The following is a 14,517-nucleotide window of genomic DNA, read 5'->3' on the forward strand; positions in this document are numbered from 1 at the left end:
TCAAGTATCACGCAGCAGAATACAACTCAGAGTTTCAACAACAAAGAGCTCAACAGACACTCTGCCTGGTTTGAAAAGCAGCAGGAAATGCCACGCTTCAAAGCCCTGATCTAAACACGGCTCACATTTTCTTCTAGGGACTATAATTGTACACACTAAACAAAATATCCATCATACTCATCGCCAGAGAATTGTAATGAGGAGATAAACCCTAATCACAAAACCACAGTCTATATTTAATAAGGTGAAGAGATCCGAGAAGACGACCAACAAAGCGAGAAGTCTGACCTACAGAATCAGCATCTACTCCTTGTCCCAACGTGAACTCCAGCATCCTGCCAACTTGACTCCTTTCTGAAACAAATAAAAATATAACCTAACCAAGATACACAGTTGGTTTTTGACCCACCAAAATAGTCAAATAGAAATGATCTCCACTGCTTCTGTAAACCAGATGGGTACTTTAAACAAAGGGAATTGACTTTTCCTCAAGATAAACAACTTCATAAGAAAAACAATCCCATTCTCTTAAATATATTTAACTTCATCTGAGTAAATATTTTAATGGCACACTAAACAACAGCAACTAAAATAGGACCAAATAATCCATTTCCGATTATGCCATAAACATCAGTATTTTTTCAGAACAAGGAATAAACTTCTCTTATCTCCTGTCCCCAAAACCAGGGCCAGTTTAGCTGAACATGAAGGGGAGGCGTGAGAATCTTTCCAGAAGAATCCTGCATTTCAGTTAGTGAGGTCAGGAAGAAGGATATAATAGACACATGCCGTGCCCAACATCAAAACCAAGCAAGGCTTTGCCAGTAGAACCACTGTTGCAATCCAACATCATTTCAAGAACTACAGAGGTGTTTTCTCTAGGTGCTGGAAAGTTCATCAAAATGAGTTTTCTAAAGCCTTTTGAAGGTTTGTAAGAGAAAGAGGGAAAAAGAGGGCCAAGGGGTTTGGGGTATTAACTCTGATGACAACTTTCAGAAATACTCTGCTTTATAATTCCAGCTGAAGTTAATGGCAGCTACCACTCATCAACCATTTGAGCCTCAGGTCTCTACCCAAGGTTATGCTACGGGCACCAGAATCAATCCTGACTTTGAGACTGTGATGGCAGGCTTGGGCAGCAGGGTGCCATTCTGCCAGTATTACCATGTCAAAAAGTTAAGAACATAAATACAACCCAAAAAACCCTCAGTACTTTTAACAACTACCCCAAGTATAAAGGCAGATGTGCCATGATAAAAAACCCTTGGGTAAATCTGCTCAGGGTGAGAATGCAGTTTTGCCCCCAGGGAAAAAAGCAACAACCAAACATTCTCTGCTAAGGTGTCCTTATGGCATCTCCCATAAGGGCGTTCTCCAAAACAAAAACCACAGACTTGTATTAACACACTCTTGTATCACTCGCCTGTAATAAAGGATTATGAATAGTTTCACAAGAATATATAGGAAAAGGGAACACTAATACATGCACTTAGCCTTTTATTTCCTGAGTCCTCCAACACAGCCGTTCACTCTGTGCATGCAATCAGCCATGACCATGTGCGAGGGCACCGCTTGGCTCCTGAGGTCTGCTGCTGAGTTCCCCTCTCTTTCTTCCTCTTTCCCTCATTTGAAACAGGACAAAACCAAAATGCAATTTCACAGAAAGATTTAACCCGCCTAAGAGATCTAAGAGATTGGTTAAAGAGAGTATCGATTTCTTCAACGGTCACCTTTGCTTAATATTCACTCAAAAATCTCTAGCGAGGCTCACCACAAGATGAAGATTACATACTTTCAAAGAAAAGAAAGTCTGATACTGTAAACCAGGCAAAATGCCACACTGAAGCAATGCTAAAATGTATTTGCTACAACGTATTAACATACAAATCGGGAACCCTATTCAACTCTGAAGTCTGTCAGGCCACTGGATGATACAGAAGTCTGATAAATTCTGTTCTCCTTCAGCATGCCATTAATCCTAGAATGAGTAAAAGGTATTATACTGACCTCCACATGTAGGCTCTGCTCCAACACACGTATATTTGCTCCAACACACGTATATTTGCCCACTGAGTGGCAGAGCCAATCAAACACATAGACAATCCCGCTTAAGATATATTGGATCTGATGTGCAAGTTCAGAAAACCATACAAGTGACCAGCACCTTTCACTGTTGAAGACTTCCTTCCATACACCAGCGTAAATTGCAGTTTTTCTCAAAGCCTTAAAAGGGCTGGAGTGCTCTTTGGTTTTTCTCCAGTTCCTAACTATGGCTGCTCCTTCTTAGTGAAAAATAACTAAGCATCATTGCTCACTAGGAAAAATTATAAGATCTCATATAGAAACTGTGTGTTAAACCCCTCTACAAAAGTGTTTACACAAAATGGAAATGTTAACTTTGGTCAGTAAAACTGGACACATACCAGTTTCTGCCACGCTTCAAATCTGAACCAAAATCAGGTCTGTTCCTAGCAAGCCATTCAGCAAGGAAAAATATACATATCGAGTTCCTCCAACATCACTCATGCTTGATATTTCAATTAAAAAAAAAAAAAAAACCACCCAAAACAAACCTCTACACTTTCTACCAAATAGGAAGGCTTTTACAGGCTAGACTGAAACACAGTCACTTGGTCACAAAGGAAAACAGCACCTAAATAGACAGCAAGTATTTATTTTTATCAGTAAAACAAGGACAGGTGTGACATGCTTACAGCTGAAACAACTCGGCAGCCTTCCCCAGATAGTCACTGGTTTGCACTGGGAAAGTGTCTGGCCAGTCACAATGTCCATGGAACAACACCCTGCAGAGAACCACCAGACATCCCTCTGACCCGGCTCTAACACTGTCTGTCCAGCTGAGGACATCAAGAACAAGCATAAACAATGTTTGGACCTACCTGAGATGACAGTCTTGATCACTGACTTTGCAGCAATGAATCAAGGAGGGGACAGTACATTCTCCCCCAACATCCTTCTACTTCTTAGGGGTACATTTCAAAATACCAGTAATCTTTACTTGATCCTTCTGTGTTAACAAACCTTTCACAGTGTACTTTCCCAATACAGCGGTGATCATCTTTTCCATGCAATAAAGCAGTAATTTCTTCTTCAGCATGGATATAGTTTATTTCACAAGACATATCTGGAGGATGGTTAATGCCAGTTCCCATTCTGCATCCAAACACTGAAAAGCTCTGTCTTTAAAGAATGGAGTGTTTGAGCTACTTAATGGATTTCTAACCAAAATGATAATCCACTAAACTTTTCTTAAGCAGGGAGTTGTCCAAAACAAAGTTGCATTACAGTAAATATGACCAATGGATAATGCTCAAATTTCAGACATACATAGGACATCCTAGAAAATCCTAAATTAAAAAAAAAAAAGCCACCATGCAAAATTTGAACCAAGGATACCCAAAAAACAGTAACTTGCCCTGAACCGTTGCCCCAACACCAAACCATCCTCCTTCATGTCTCACTAATGGTTTAAAATGTCACGTAATAATAATTAACAGGAAGATCGGGACAAATGAGAACACCTAAGCCATGACCCTCTCATACAAGCCTGAAGTCATAATCAATCTAGCAAGTTTTGAGGTCACACCCGAAACTTGTAAAGTAGCCACAATTGGTGACTTTAAAGCTGGTAATTCTTTTTTTGCACCCCCCTCAGCTAAGACTTAATTCCCAGTGACTTTTCACCTCCTGCTCTTCTACTGGGCTCCACCCAAAACTATGTTCCTGGCTGTGACCACAGCTGGGGACTGTGATTCACTAAGGAAAAATACCAGCCCTGTGGCCAAAAACGTCGAGATCAAACCACCCAGAAGACACGTTTCCCTCCAGAACTGCAACGGGCACAGTCAACACGCCGCGTGTGCAAGGGATGGAGCCGCTGCTTCCACCTCTTGCAGCAGACTGTGGCACCTTCCACTGGGGCTGCACCCACCCAAGAGACACTTCTCTCGCTAAAATTTTTTTTCTTTTGAAGTTACATCCATATTCACTCCCCATATTAAAAGAAAAATTTTAAAAGATCAAAAATAGCAGGTTATTCACTTGCTAGGTCTGGATTTGTTCTGTGCAAACACAGTGACACTAAATATACACACACACACCCCCACAGCCAAAGACCTACCAACTCTCCTTCGGCTATCTTCTAAAGACAAATAACAGATTATTGAGACTATATTGGTCTTACCAAGCTGAAACCCAAGATTCAGATAAAATCACCACAGCAGAAGCACAACATGGTACAGCCAAACCAACCAACAGCGTAATTATTGATAAGAGGCCCCAACCTTTTCCTTCCATGTTTTGAGGCACACTGGGGCAACAAAAGCACTTGAAAGGTTGCAGCATTTCTCAGTTTGTTCATGGGACCAGCGCACTAAACTCCCCATGTGACACAGAAAGCTCAAGTTCACCTTTCTTTCTGCTTCCCTCTCTCCTATAAAGTGGTCCTCTTCTGCCTTCACAGAACTATGGAAAAAACTGTGGAGTATTTCTGATAAAAGCCCATGCCACTTGGCTTCAAAAATAAGTTGGGACTGGCTATGCTTTCAAACACAATTCCCTTTTACCAGGCAATAGGCTGTGCAACAGCTCCAAAACCAAAAAGAGCCAAGAAGATTCACAACCTTCAGTAACACTCACCCACAGGGCTCACCAAATTAAAATACAGATAAAGAAGAAAATCTGGTTAGAGTAAAATAGCTTACACACGAAGTGCTGACACAAACATACAATTAGGGAAGAGACCAAAAAAAGCAGCCATTTCAGTGAGGTGTCACGAGAAGGTAAAAAAAAAAAAAAAGAGAAGACTCAGAAGCAAACAAGACTTTTGTAATGGTGGGGGTTTCACAGCTCTCCTGTAGCTGGAGTCTGACTGAACATACCTAAAAAGGCATGAGCAGACCCTGCACAATGTAGAGCCTCTACTGGCAATTCAATAGCTATGTGTTTTGCAGCTTTAAGAGAATTCTTGTGTCATTTTACAATATTCATGGTGCCAGCAGGGCTGCTAGGCTCCAGCCCAGCGACAATGACTATGCTTCAGCTGCACAAATCTATCTTATGAAAGGCACATGTGAAGTACAGTTACAATGACATGCTACCAATGAGCTGAACGTGATTTCCCAACTTACAGGAACAAACCTACAAAAACTTGATTTTCTTTCTGACTCGGTGAGGTGGTCCTAAGTCCCCTTGAAATGTTTTCTACTCAAAACATAATGCTAATTAGCCTAAAAATAACTACTGACAAAACAACCATCTGCTTTTAAAAAACCTAAATAGAAAGGTAGTCTAGTCACAGCTCAGAAACTGGAAAACACAGCCAATGTCAACAGCCAAATGAGGCACCGTTCCTTCTTGGCATAGCTTTGGCGCTCAGAAGTCCTCCAGAAACGTAACCATTAGACCACCGCTTAAGGGATGATGGTTTTGCCCCACCCGTCTGGAACGCAGCTTTGCTGGTGTAAACTACACAGCTTACACCAATATCAGAAGCCAGAACACCAGATCCATACTTGTGCTATCAGTAAAACACTTTTAAATGAAAACTGGGAGACTTCCGAGATTGTCCTAAATGCATACACTATGCTGCACAGCACAGCCAGAACCCATGTGTATTGATGCGGGAATTTATTAGCATCACCAAATTTTCACTTTAAGAGCAAAAACTTGATGGTGCCACGGTCACTTGGTTGCAGGAGACGGTGAACCTCTTGAAGGTATCCATAAACGACTCTGCGCTGGGAGGCAGCAATCTTCCAAATCCCGCAGCACAGGAGCACCAAGGAAGTTTGCCACAAGCTGCGTATCCAAAGTAAGAGCTTCTGGGCTTGGCAAATACCTCCTCTGACAGCCCCCTGTAGCTAAGTTCAAAGCCTCAGAATTAAGTTTTGCCCCACAGCCTTCCCACAGAGGGAGGTTCAACACTTGCTCCTTCAGGACACATGCTGGGAGCCCTGTCCTTAAAACGGGGTGCACAAGCTAATATGTGGAAACTGTGGAAAGCAGAAAAGAAAGACACCATTCTGAACTCCAGGTAACAGCAGTATTGTCAAAAAGAAAAGCATGCTGGACAAAGAATATCTGCTGTACCTCACAGGAGGCAACCCCACAGTTCCAAATAAACCTCTGTGCAACACAAGAGAAACATCAGTAGGACCTCTATGATGCCGCTGCTGCTGCTTTTATAATACTCTCCTTCAACATCACCTACCCAGACATGCAACACAGAAGGCAGAAGACGAGTTGTTCTTCCTTCCTCCTCTTCCAGTTGGGGGGGGGGGGGGGGGGGGGGGAATCCTTTAACTTTCAAGCTTGGTAGCAACTAAATGCAGTCAATCCCTGCAGCCACCACTACGCACGCTGTGCTGCAAGCTCCCCAGGAGCTGAGCAGCAGCTCAGAGGGCAGGTTTAGACAAGATGACTTCCAGAAGATGCCCCTCAATCTCAACCACTCTCTAACCTCATCTGGGCCAGCAATTGTCATATTGCTCCCGTGTCAAGCACAGCGACCATTTCGGTGCAACACACCGTATATACTGGGCAAAGTGAGTCCCCATGTAAGAGGAGGAAGATGAACTTGACTTCTGCACCCACTTCCCCTGATGCCCTGGTAAAAGCACTGCTTGGGAACTTCAGATGCTGAAGAGGCAGTTGGAGGTTCCCTCTCCTGCTTTTTTTATGCAGAATTACCTTGTGTTCCTTCTCATCTTGAAATAACTCTCCCCCTTCCCTCATGGCATACATCCCCCTTTTATTGGGGATGCATTCTCACTGTAAAAAAAAAAAAAGAAGCCTGACCTCAGCTATGACAGGAGACTGCTCCCTTATGAGCACCCTAGCTGCTGATAAAAACATATGGGAATGATTTTTTCGGGCTTTTTTTCAGCAACAGAGCCAAATGGCTCTATTGCCCACATCCATAGTTTTGAGTATGGATCTCCAGGATTTCTACAGGTTTTAACACTTTATATATGAAAATATGACTATGTAATATACTACAAAAATTACAACTCCACCACCGACCTTCCTTCAAACACCAAAAGGTAGCACAGATCAATCAATAGCCTGAAATAGTTTTAAAGGTCCCAGAAAACACTTCTCCTCTGTATTAAGAATGAAACTTTGAAATTACTTTAGTATCTTCCAGCAATAAAAGCATTTTGAGGATTAAGTTCCAGGGCCGACTTTTCTAGCCTCATTCTTTACTCAGAGACTTTTTTTTTTTTCTAATTCATCCAATGGGAGAGAAAGAAAAGCTGGGACAGCAATGGAGATGGAGGCTCCTCTGGAAACAGGTACAACCACTTTTTATCCTATAAGAACAAAAGCTAAGAATACTAAGAAATAGTAAAGAAAGGAAACTGGGCAGCAAGACTGAGAACTCAGAAAGCTGTTAAGCCACGGACGACGGCAGCGTCAGCTGACCGGCAGGAGCTTGGCATTATCCCACACCTCAGTGAACACAGCAAGTCCCAACAGGAGCGCCTGCCTCCTCTGCGACGAACGCATTCCTGCGCTCTGGCAGCACCTTACCCAGTCCCCTCATTTTGTTCCAGTGAGCATCGTCCTATACTGAGAGCACATTACAATCAGCATCTAGTTATGGAAAAATATGGGAGAAATAGTAATGCTGGGGTTTTTTTCTGCAATGCCTTTTAGTTGTACAGTATTTTTCTGCAACAACCAGCCTGAAGACACTCCTGCCTCCAGCGTAGTGAACAGGGGCTTCTTGGTAATGCTGAAGAACGACCCCTACGAAGTGCCAGTCTATCTTGCCTACCAGCTTTTCTCCCAAAACCTAATTATATCAGCAAACTTAAATTGCTAACGAATGAGAGCAGACCAGACTTTTCACCTGTGTCTCTCATCCAGCTTCCTTTTTCTTCCACACACTACAACTTATTTTAACGAGAACAATAATTCTCTCAGATAAGTCAGCAAATATTTTTATAAAGAGCAGCTGCAGGATGTCTGCCTCACACAAATTAAATTACCCGGCTAGTGGCTCAATCCAGTGCCTTCAACAGACATTTTTTCTGTGGTAGCTGGGTCAGGCCCAGTGCATTTCTGCTATTGTGCCTTATGCTCCCTGCATAGGATTTACATGTGCTCGCTCCAGTGTGAGGAAAGGAAAATGTTTACACTTATGGGTGGGACTTTGGATGCAGATTAAAGTCAAGGTGTTATATTTACTGATCTTTTAAAGTAATATCAACATGTTGAAAGGGAGTAAGAGTTCTTAAGAAAGATCAAAGTCTGCATGCAGGAACCACAAACTAACAGAATACATGCTGAAATACTAACACAGACCGGCAAAATTTACTTGCATTTCCCCTGAGGCAAGTAATTTTGGCTAATAGGGGAGTCAAAACCATTAAAACTCTTCTTCACCTTTATGTAGGGCACGCTACTGTACTTTGTGTCAGAGCGAATGACTCTTCGGATTAATTTTGCAAGGCTAGGCTAATACTACCCTATTGCTCATGGCGTGCAAGCTTTTCAAAGGCGAGCACTACATCCTCTACAGAAGAAAAAAAGAAATAAACCAAAACCCAGTATTACTACTTAAGACTTTTTCAAAATTAATCCTACGTTTCTTCCTTCTTACTGCACTTGACAGAACTTTTGTTGTCTGACAAATAAAAAGCTAACAAGCAGTAAGGTGCATGACCTTCTTTTATTTGACTAATTACTATTCTGGTAAAAACATCACCTATTTTTCTTGCATGAGCATCAACAGCAGCACCAAGAAGATGAAGGAAGCTATTTCATGAGGGCAAAGGACAGTTTTGCAGCTTAATCACAGTCCTGTAAAACAGCTGCCCGGCCTGCATTTACAACCCCGAGAGCGCAACGGCTTCAGCAAGGGGTGTGATCAAAGCCACCACGCAGTCACCAGAAGTCAAGACGCGGGTGCAAGCTTTGCCAGCAACCTACATGCACAACTCAAGCACAGAAGTCACTGCATTAACACCGGACACCTTATGTTTATAAGGCTGTGACGACACTAGGCGGGCCATACCAATTCGGTAAAATATCGTACAAAATTTCAGCTCATTTAGACCAGAAGAGGACCCAAGTTTTGATTGTCAGCGTTTACCCTCAGTAAGTAGCAACGTGTCTTTTCTTTGGATTCCTCACCCAACACGATGAAGTTGTCGGGATCCACAAGATAACGGTGAAACTCAAACCACTCTCAAGAGTTCAGCCCCACTACTTTGCAGTTGTATTGGAAGATTTCGTCCGTACTTAATAGCAGGCACTTAATAAACAGACCGTTGAAAAAGGCTGCCTACCAGCAGCTTTGCTTCTGAAAACCTCCATCATTCGAAGCCTCACATGCCCACGCAAGGCACAAAAAGTACACTGCCCGGATTTCACGCAGGGCACCCCTGAGCAGGGAGCGCCCCACTCGCCCCCTAGACGCGGTTTCAGAGGCTGCCACGCCGCGGCTGGGGCAGCCGGGGCTGGGGCAGCCGGGGCTGGGGCAGCCGGGGCTGGGGCAGCCGGGGCTGGGGCAGCCGGGGCTGGGGCAGCCCAGCCGGAGCCCACGGCGGCCCGCCTCCCGCGGGGGTCCCCGCCACGGCACCGCCGCCTCCAGCCCCTGCCCGCCCTAATGAGCCCCAATTAGCGCCGAACGCCTCCCCGGCGGAAAGCCGGCAGCAGCCTCCGGTTCGGCGCGGCGGCCTCGCGTTCCGCCCCGCTCCCAGCCCGCAGGATGGTGATTTCGGGGGGCGGGAGGGGGGCGCCGCTCTCCCCCTCCCGCAGCCCCCATCCCCGAGGGGCTGCTCCTGCGAAGCCCCCGCAAGCCGCACCGCTCGGGGGGACTGGCGACACTTTTCGGGAGCGCCTCGCCGCTCTGCCGCCGGCTCCTGCCCCACAAAGCGACCCCACGCTGGAGGAAGAAGAGGAAGGGGAAAGGCAGATCCCGCCGGCCCGCGCTCACCTCCGCCAAGAAGTTGTCCATGCTGGCCCCTCGGCCCGCCCGCGGGTGCGCAGCGCCGGGCCCCAGCCGCGCACCATGTGCCGCCGCCCGGCCCGGCCCGGCCCGGCTCGGCTCGGCTCGGCCCCCCCGAGCCGCCTCAGCCGCCGCGCCTCTCCATCGCGCCCCAGCGCCGGCACCAGCCCGCAGCCTTTGTCCGCCCGCCCGCCCCCTCAGAGCCGCTCGCCCGGGCGGTCCCGGCAGCGCATAACCGCCGCTGGGCGCCGGGGGGAGGACGAGGAGGAGGAGGAGAGCGAAGGGGGAGGAGGAAGGAGGCTCCCGCCGCGGCCGCCGCACGCTCCTGCCCCGCGCCCGGGGCCGCCCCGTCCCGTCCCGGCGGGGCAGGGGCGGGGCCAAGGCCGCCCCGCCCCGCCGCGGGGCCCCGGTCCGCGCCGAGGCGGCGGCGGGGCCCCGGGAACCCGCGCCCGAGTGCGGAGCGGGCAGCGCGGGGCTGGGGGCGAGGGTGCGCCCCGCGCTTTGCACCCCCAGGCCGCGCAAAGCACCGCCGGCCCGCCAAAGTTTCTGCCGAAGCGAGTGTGGCTAAAGAGTGTGTGTATAGCCCTGCAGGCGCCCGCGGCGTGCTACCGGCTCTGACTTCAGTCTGCGGGAAATTCGAGGGCGAGGTCTCGTCAGCCGTACCTGTGCGCTGCCTCTGCTGAACACCTCCCGCGAGAGCCATCGCCCCCCCGGGACAGCAGGCAGGTGACAGCAGGCAGGTGACAGCAGCCTGCGGGCCACCTCCTAGGAGTGCCCTGGGCTTCTTCCTTCGGCAGCTTGCTCTATAGGTTTCCCAGTCCTTTACATCCCTGCAACGCAAGGAATAAAGAGTTCTTTTTTTGGAAACATTTCTTGTTCATCATTTTTGCACTTACCCTGCAGTTAGCAGCAGCATAAGGAAAACGGCAAAGGAGAACGGAGTCGTGCACATATATTTTGTTAAATTGGGCCTATTTCATTCACATTGCAGGGAGAACTGTGCTAAAAACTAAATTACAGCCATAAAGAAAGTGAACGCGGTATTCAGCCTCCCGTTCACGGGCAGAACCCTGCCATTGCTTTGGGAGTTTGAGCATCTGAGTAGTGACACAGGAGACCAGCCCTGGCTATCAGGAATAATCGTGAGTGTGCAACTCTCATTTTTTTAAGGTGTCACAGGAGCTAACATGTAGAGCACAACAAGCACCGCTAAAAAAGCGAGTTTAAGAATACAGGCACTACACAAGGAAAACATTCTTTCATCTTTGTTTCCAGTTATCTGCTGTCAAAAAAAAAAAAAAAAAAAAAAATCTGAAAAAGAAGAGAGCAGGTAAAAGAGGTTTGGCTTCGAGATACGTAATGTTTAATATGGGGTTCTGCTGGTTTTGGAGGTTCACACGGTGACGCCCAGGCAAACTGCTGTGCCATCAAGGTTAGAGCTGGGACAAACCCGCACAAGGGGGACTTTCTGTCCAATGGGTATGTGTTAGAGCCTGCATGGGGGCTGTGCGTGCCCACTCCGTCAGACAGAAACAAGGTGGGGGGAAGCTTTCAGGAAGGCGGCAGCTTCTGTAGGTCAGCAGCTTCTCCTAGCTCGCCTTGCCATGGCCAGCCATAAGAGCTCCTGGCAGCAAAAGCAGGAACACTTCCCACCTTGCTTGTAGCGTAGAGCCCCCTGAGCAGCATCCCTTGCCAAACCCAGCCGGGAGACATCCATAAGACACTCTGCAGCCTCCTGAGGGCTGCTGGGGAGCGGCATCACTTCCCTTGCCAGCTGTCCCTAGTCTCTACACCCAGGTATACAGGTTATACCTTCCTACACTTGCTTCAAAACTCAAGGTTTGCCCAGGATTTCACCTGGATGCGTCTGTCTACGCAATACCAACTCACAGTAAAGTTAGCCTACAGAGTTATTCCACTGTAGATTATATGATATAAATCCCGATGGGGAAACGGTAAACTCTATTCCAAACTACCGCGTTTCCAGAGTTACTCCAGGGGAATGGTTTTCTTTTCCGCAGTCACTGTGCCAGATAGCTTCCCGGCTCAGACAAGCCCTAATTTGGGGAGGGCTGAGTCAGATCAGGGGTACTTATTAAGTTACTTTAACTTCTGATTGAGTACTTTGTTTGACACCATGCTATTGGAATGTAATGCGCATGTCTGGCTACTGCATTGCACGTACTCAGGTCTATGAAACACAACAACGTAGGAATTATTGAAAACTTTGAATCTGTCATCCAATAAAAGCAGCCTGTGTTTGTTTAAATGTAAATTACAGGAAAACGTTACCAATAGAATAGGACCAGATTTATGCAGCCTAAAAATATATCACAGAAAGAATGAGTATTCTCTTGTGGCGTGGATGTATTGCAAAAGACTGTAAAACTCTTAAGACTTTTCTTAGGATTTAGAACAACTGCAAAGAATCATGAGCAGGAGGGGTCTAGAAAGAGGGATTTGGGGAGCAGAGTGGGAGGAAAGAGTAGCTTGTACAGTCACTCCAACAGATTTCTTCCTTTTCTCCTTTGTCTTCTTGTGTCAGTCCTACTCACAGTTTGTAAGGGCTAGCATCTGTGTTTCATAGGAAGGAGGTTTTGAAATGCAGCGTTTCCTTTTCCCACTCTGAAAATGACCCCAAACTGGTTTCTTACTCATTTTATGCAATTGTTTTGGAATTTGGAAAACCCCACAGATATGCTGTACAAAGCTCCATACATATATGAACATCTGGGGACTTGGCCAGTTCTGCACAGCTCCAATTTTCTTTTAATCAGTAGAAATTCCTTCACTGATTGTGTGCCTAAGGTAAATTGCTTCCTTTTGAAGCTGCTCACATGCATACTGGCTCAGTTTTCAGCCCGGGTGAGGACCAGGAATGGACCAAAGGCTCAGCTGCACCTCCCTCCCGATGAGACTCCTCCTTGCTGGCCATAAGGGTCCTCCTACCTTGTGTGGGTGGTCAGTGGTGAGGTGGCTGGCCAGCAGGCCCCTTTCCCCCAGCCTCCCGTTTGCTCTGTGCAGTACAGCTTCGGCATTTGCTGGATTGGCTTTACTCTCAGCCCATCTGTTAGACCATTTTAATATTCCTTGCTTAAATTTGCTTAAATTCTCTACATTACATGGGTCAGGTCGCATCTTCACCCAACTTTTCTGACCTTTCTTCCTTCTACCAGTAGATGCTAAAGTCCATATTTGACCAAAATGCCCAACAAAAGACAAAAGACAAAAGTCTCTTCTTTCCTCAGAGGCAAAGTAATCTTAGTAGCTGCAATTTTCATAAGACCCTGGCCTTTTATACCAGATTTCAACCACTCTTGTTTCAATCAGCAACTGGGTATCTCCGTTTCTGCTCTGGAGGCAAAACCAACTTACTAACTGAACCTCAGTTTTCTATAAATCATACCCGAGCCATGTTTCTTCACTGGGAATTTCCACAGACCAAATTTGTAGGACCTTTTTTAAAAGATTTATTGCACCTGCATTTATTACAAAGTTCATAGACATGATTGCATCCCAACGAACCATTAAGTCATTCAGTACCTTGAGCACGCTTGGTCAAATTTGAGATGTCCATTTTTCAAACTAACTTTTCCCCGCTGTTCTCATCTACCAAAACTCAGGACACTGCGAGGGCTGGTGGGTCCCCAGGTCTGGGAGTGTCAGGTGCTCCCCAGGTGGGCGATGGCAGAGCCTGGCAGCCAGGACCCCTCCCACCGCCCCAGCCAGAGACAGGGCAAGTGGGGGAGCACCAGGCCATGGGCTTTCTATTCTATGATTTTTTCAAAAGGCTGATGAGTTTTCATTACATGCATGTGATGCTTTGTTCTTGCCTGGCTTACTCTATTTTTTTTAGTCACCATTTTTCCACAGTGGTATCATTGAACTGAGTGATTTTAGCTTTTGCATGCCTGACAGGTTTATTGCACAAAATCTTTCCCCCTGCATCCTCTGGAGGAGCTTTCCTTTCCCTACTGACTGCACGGAAGTATGCTGTCTGCCTTACCCCATGGCACTGCTACTCCTTCTGTGAGACATGTGGATTGTTTTCAGTCAAAGGGTTGAATGATCTAGTCAGTTAATTCAATCTTATTAATTACAAGGAGCCTAAATTAAAGATCTCACCAAAATGAGGCAGTGTATTTCTTTGCTCACAGCTCAAGGTCTTATTTCATCCAGCACTATCTCTAAGATTTGCTCTCAGACTTTTCCCCTTTGGGGTTTTTATCTATGGTATACTTCAATTTCAGAGTGGCTTTGCATATGGTCTACATTTCTGTAATAATTCCTGTTTCTTTAAACCTAGTCCGAAAGAGGAGTTTAACCACTACTTGTGTTTACTCTCTGAGGCTGCTATTGCACTTGTGAGCTTTAGTCAGATTTCAACTAACTAACTTTTGGTAGGCAAGGTGTTTGGGATTGACATTATGCAACAAAATCTCAGAGTTCAAGCACAAGGCATTATTGGAGAAGCAAGTATTTCTGTAGTGGGTGACAGTGTACTGGCAGACTGCTAGCACAATGCTGCCATGCAAGTT

The 14,517-nt window shown here is 46.3% G+C and overlaps 1 protein-coding gene across 1 annotated transcript in view; it reads right to left on the minus strand.

Annotated features, from left to right (window-relative positions):
- The window catches only part of MYO10 (myosin X), a 173,095-nt gene extending 163,039 nt beyond the window's left edge, over window positions 1-10,056 (minus strand). Inside the window, exon 1 of the mRNA XM_074899540.1 lies at window positions 9,968-10,056. Coding sequence (XP_074755641.1) covers window positions 9,968-9,988 — 21 coding nt within the window. The 5' untranslated portion in view covers window positions 9,989-10,056. The remainder of the gene's footprint in view (window positions 1-9,967) is intronic.
- Between the last annotated feature and the right edge of the window lie 4,461 nt (window positions 10,057-14,517).

Source organism: Athene noctua, chromosome 2, assembly GCF_965140245.1.
Source record: "Athene noctua chromosome 2, bAthNoc1.hap1.1, whole genome shotgun sequence".
NCBI classification, from domain to species: domain Eukaryota; kingdom Metazoa; phylum Chordata; class Aves; order Strigiformes; family Strigidae; genus Athene; species Athene noctua.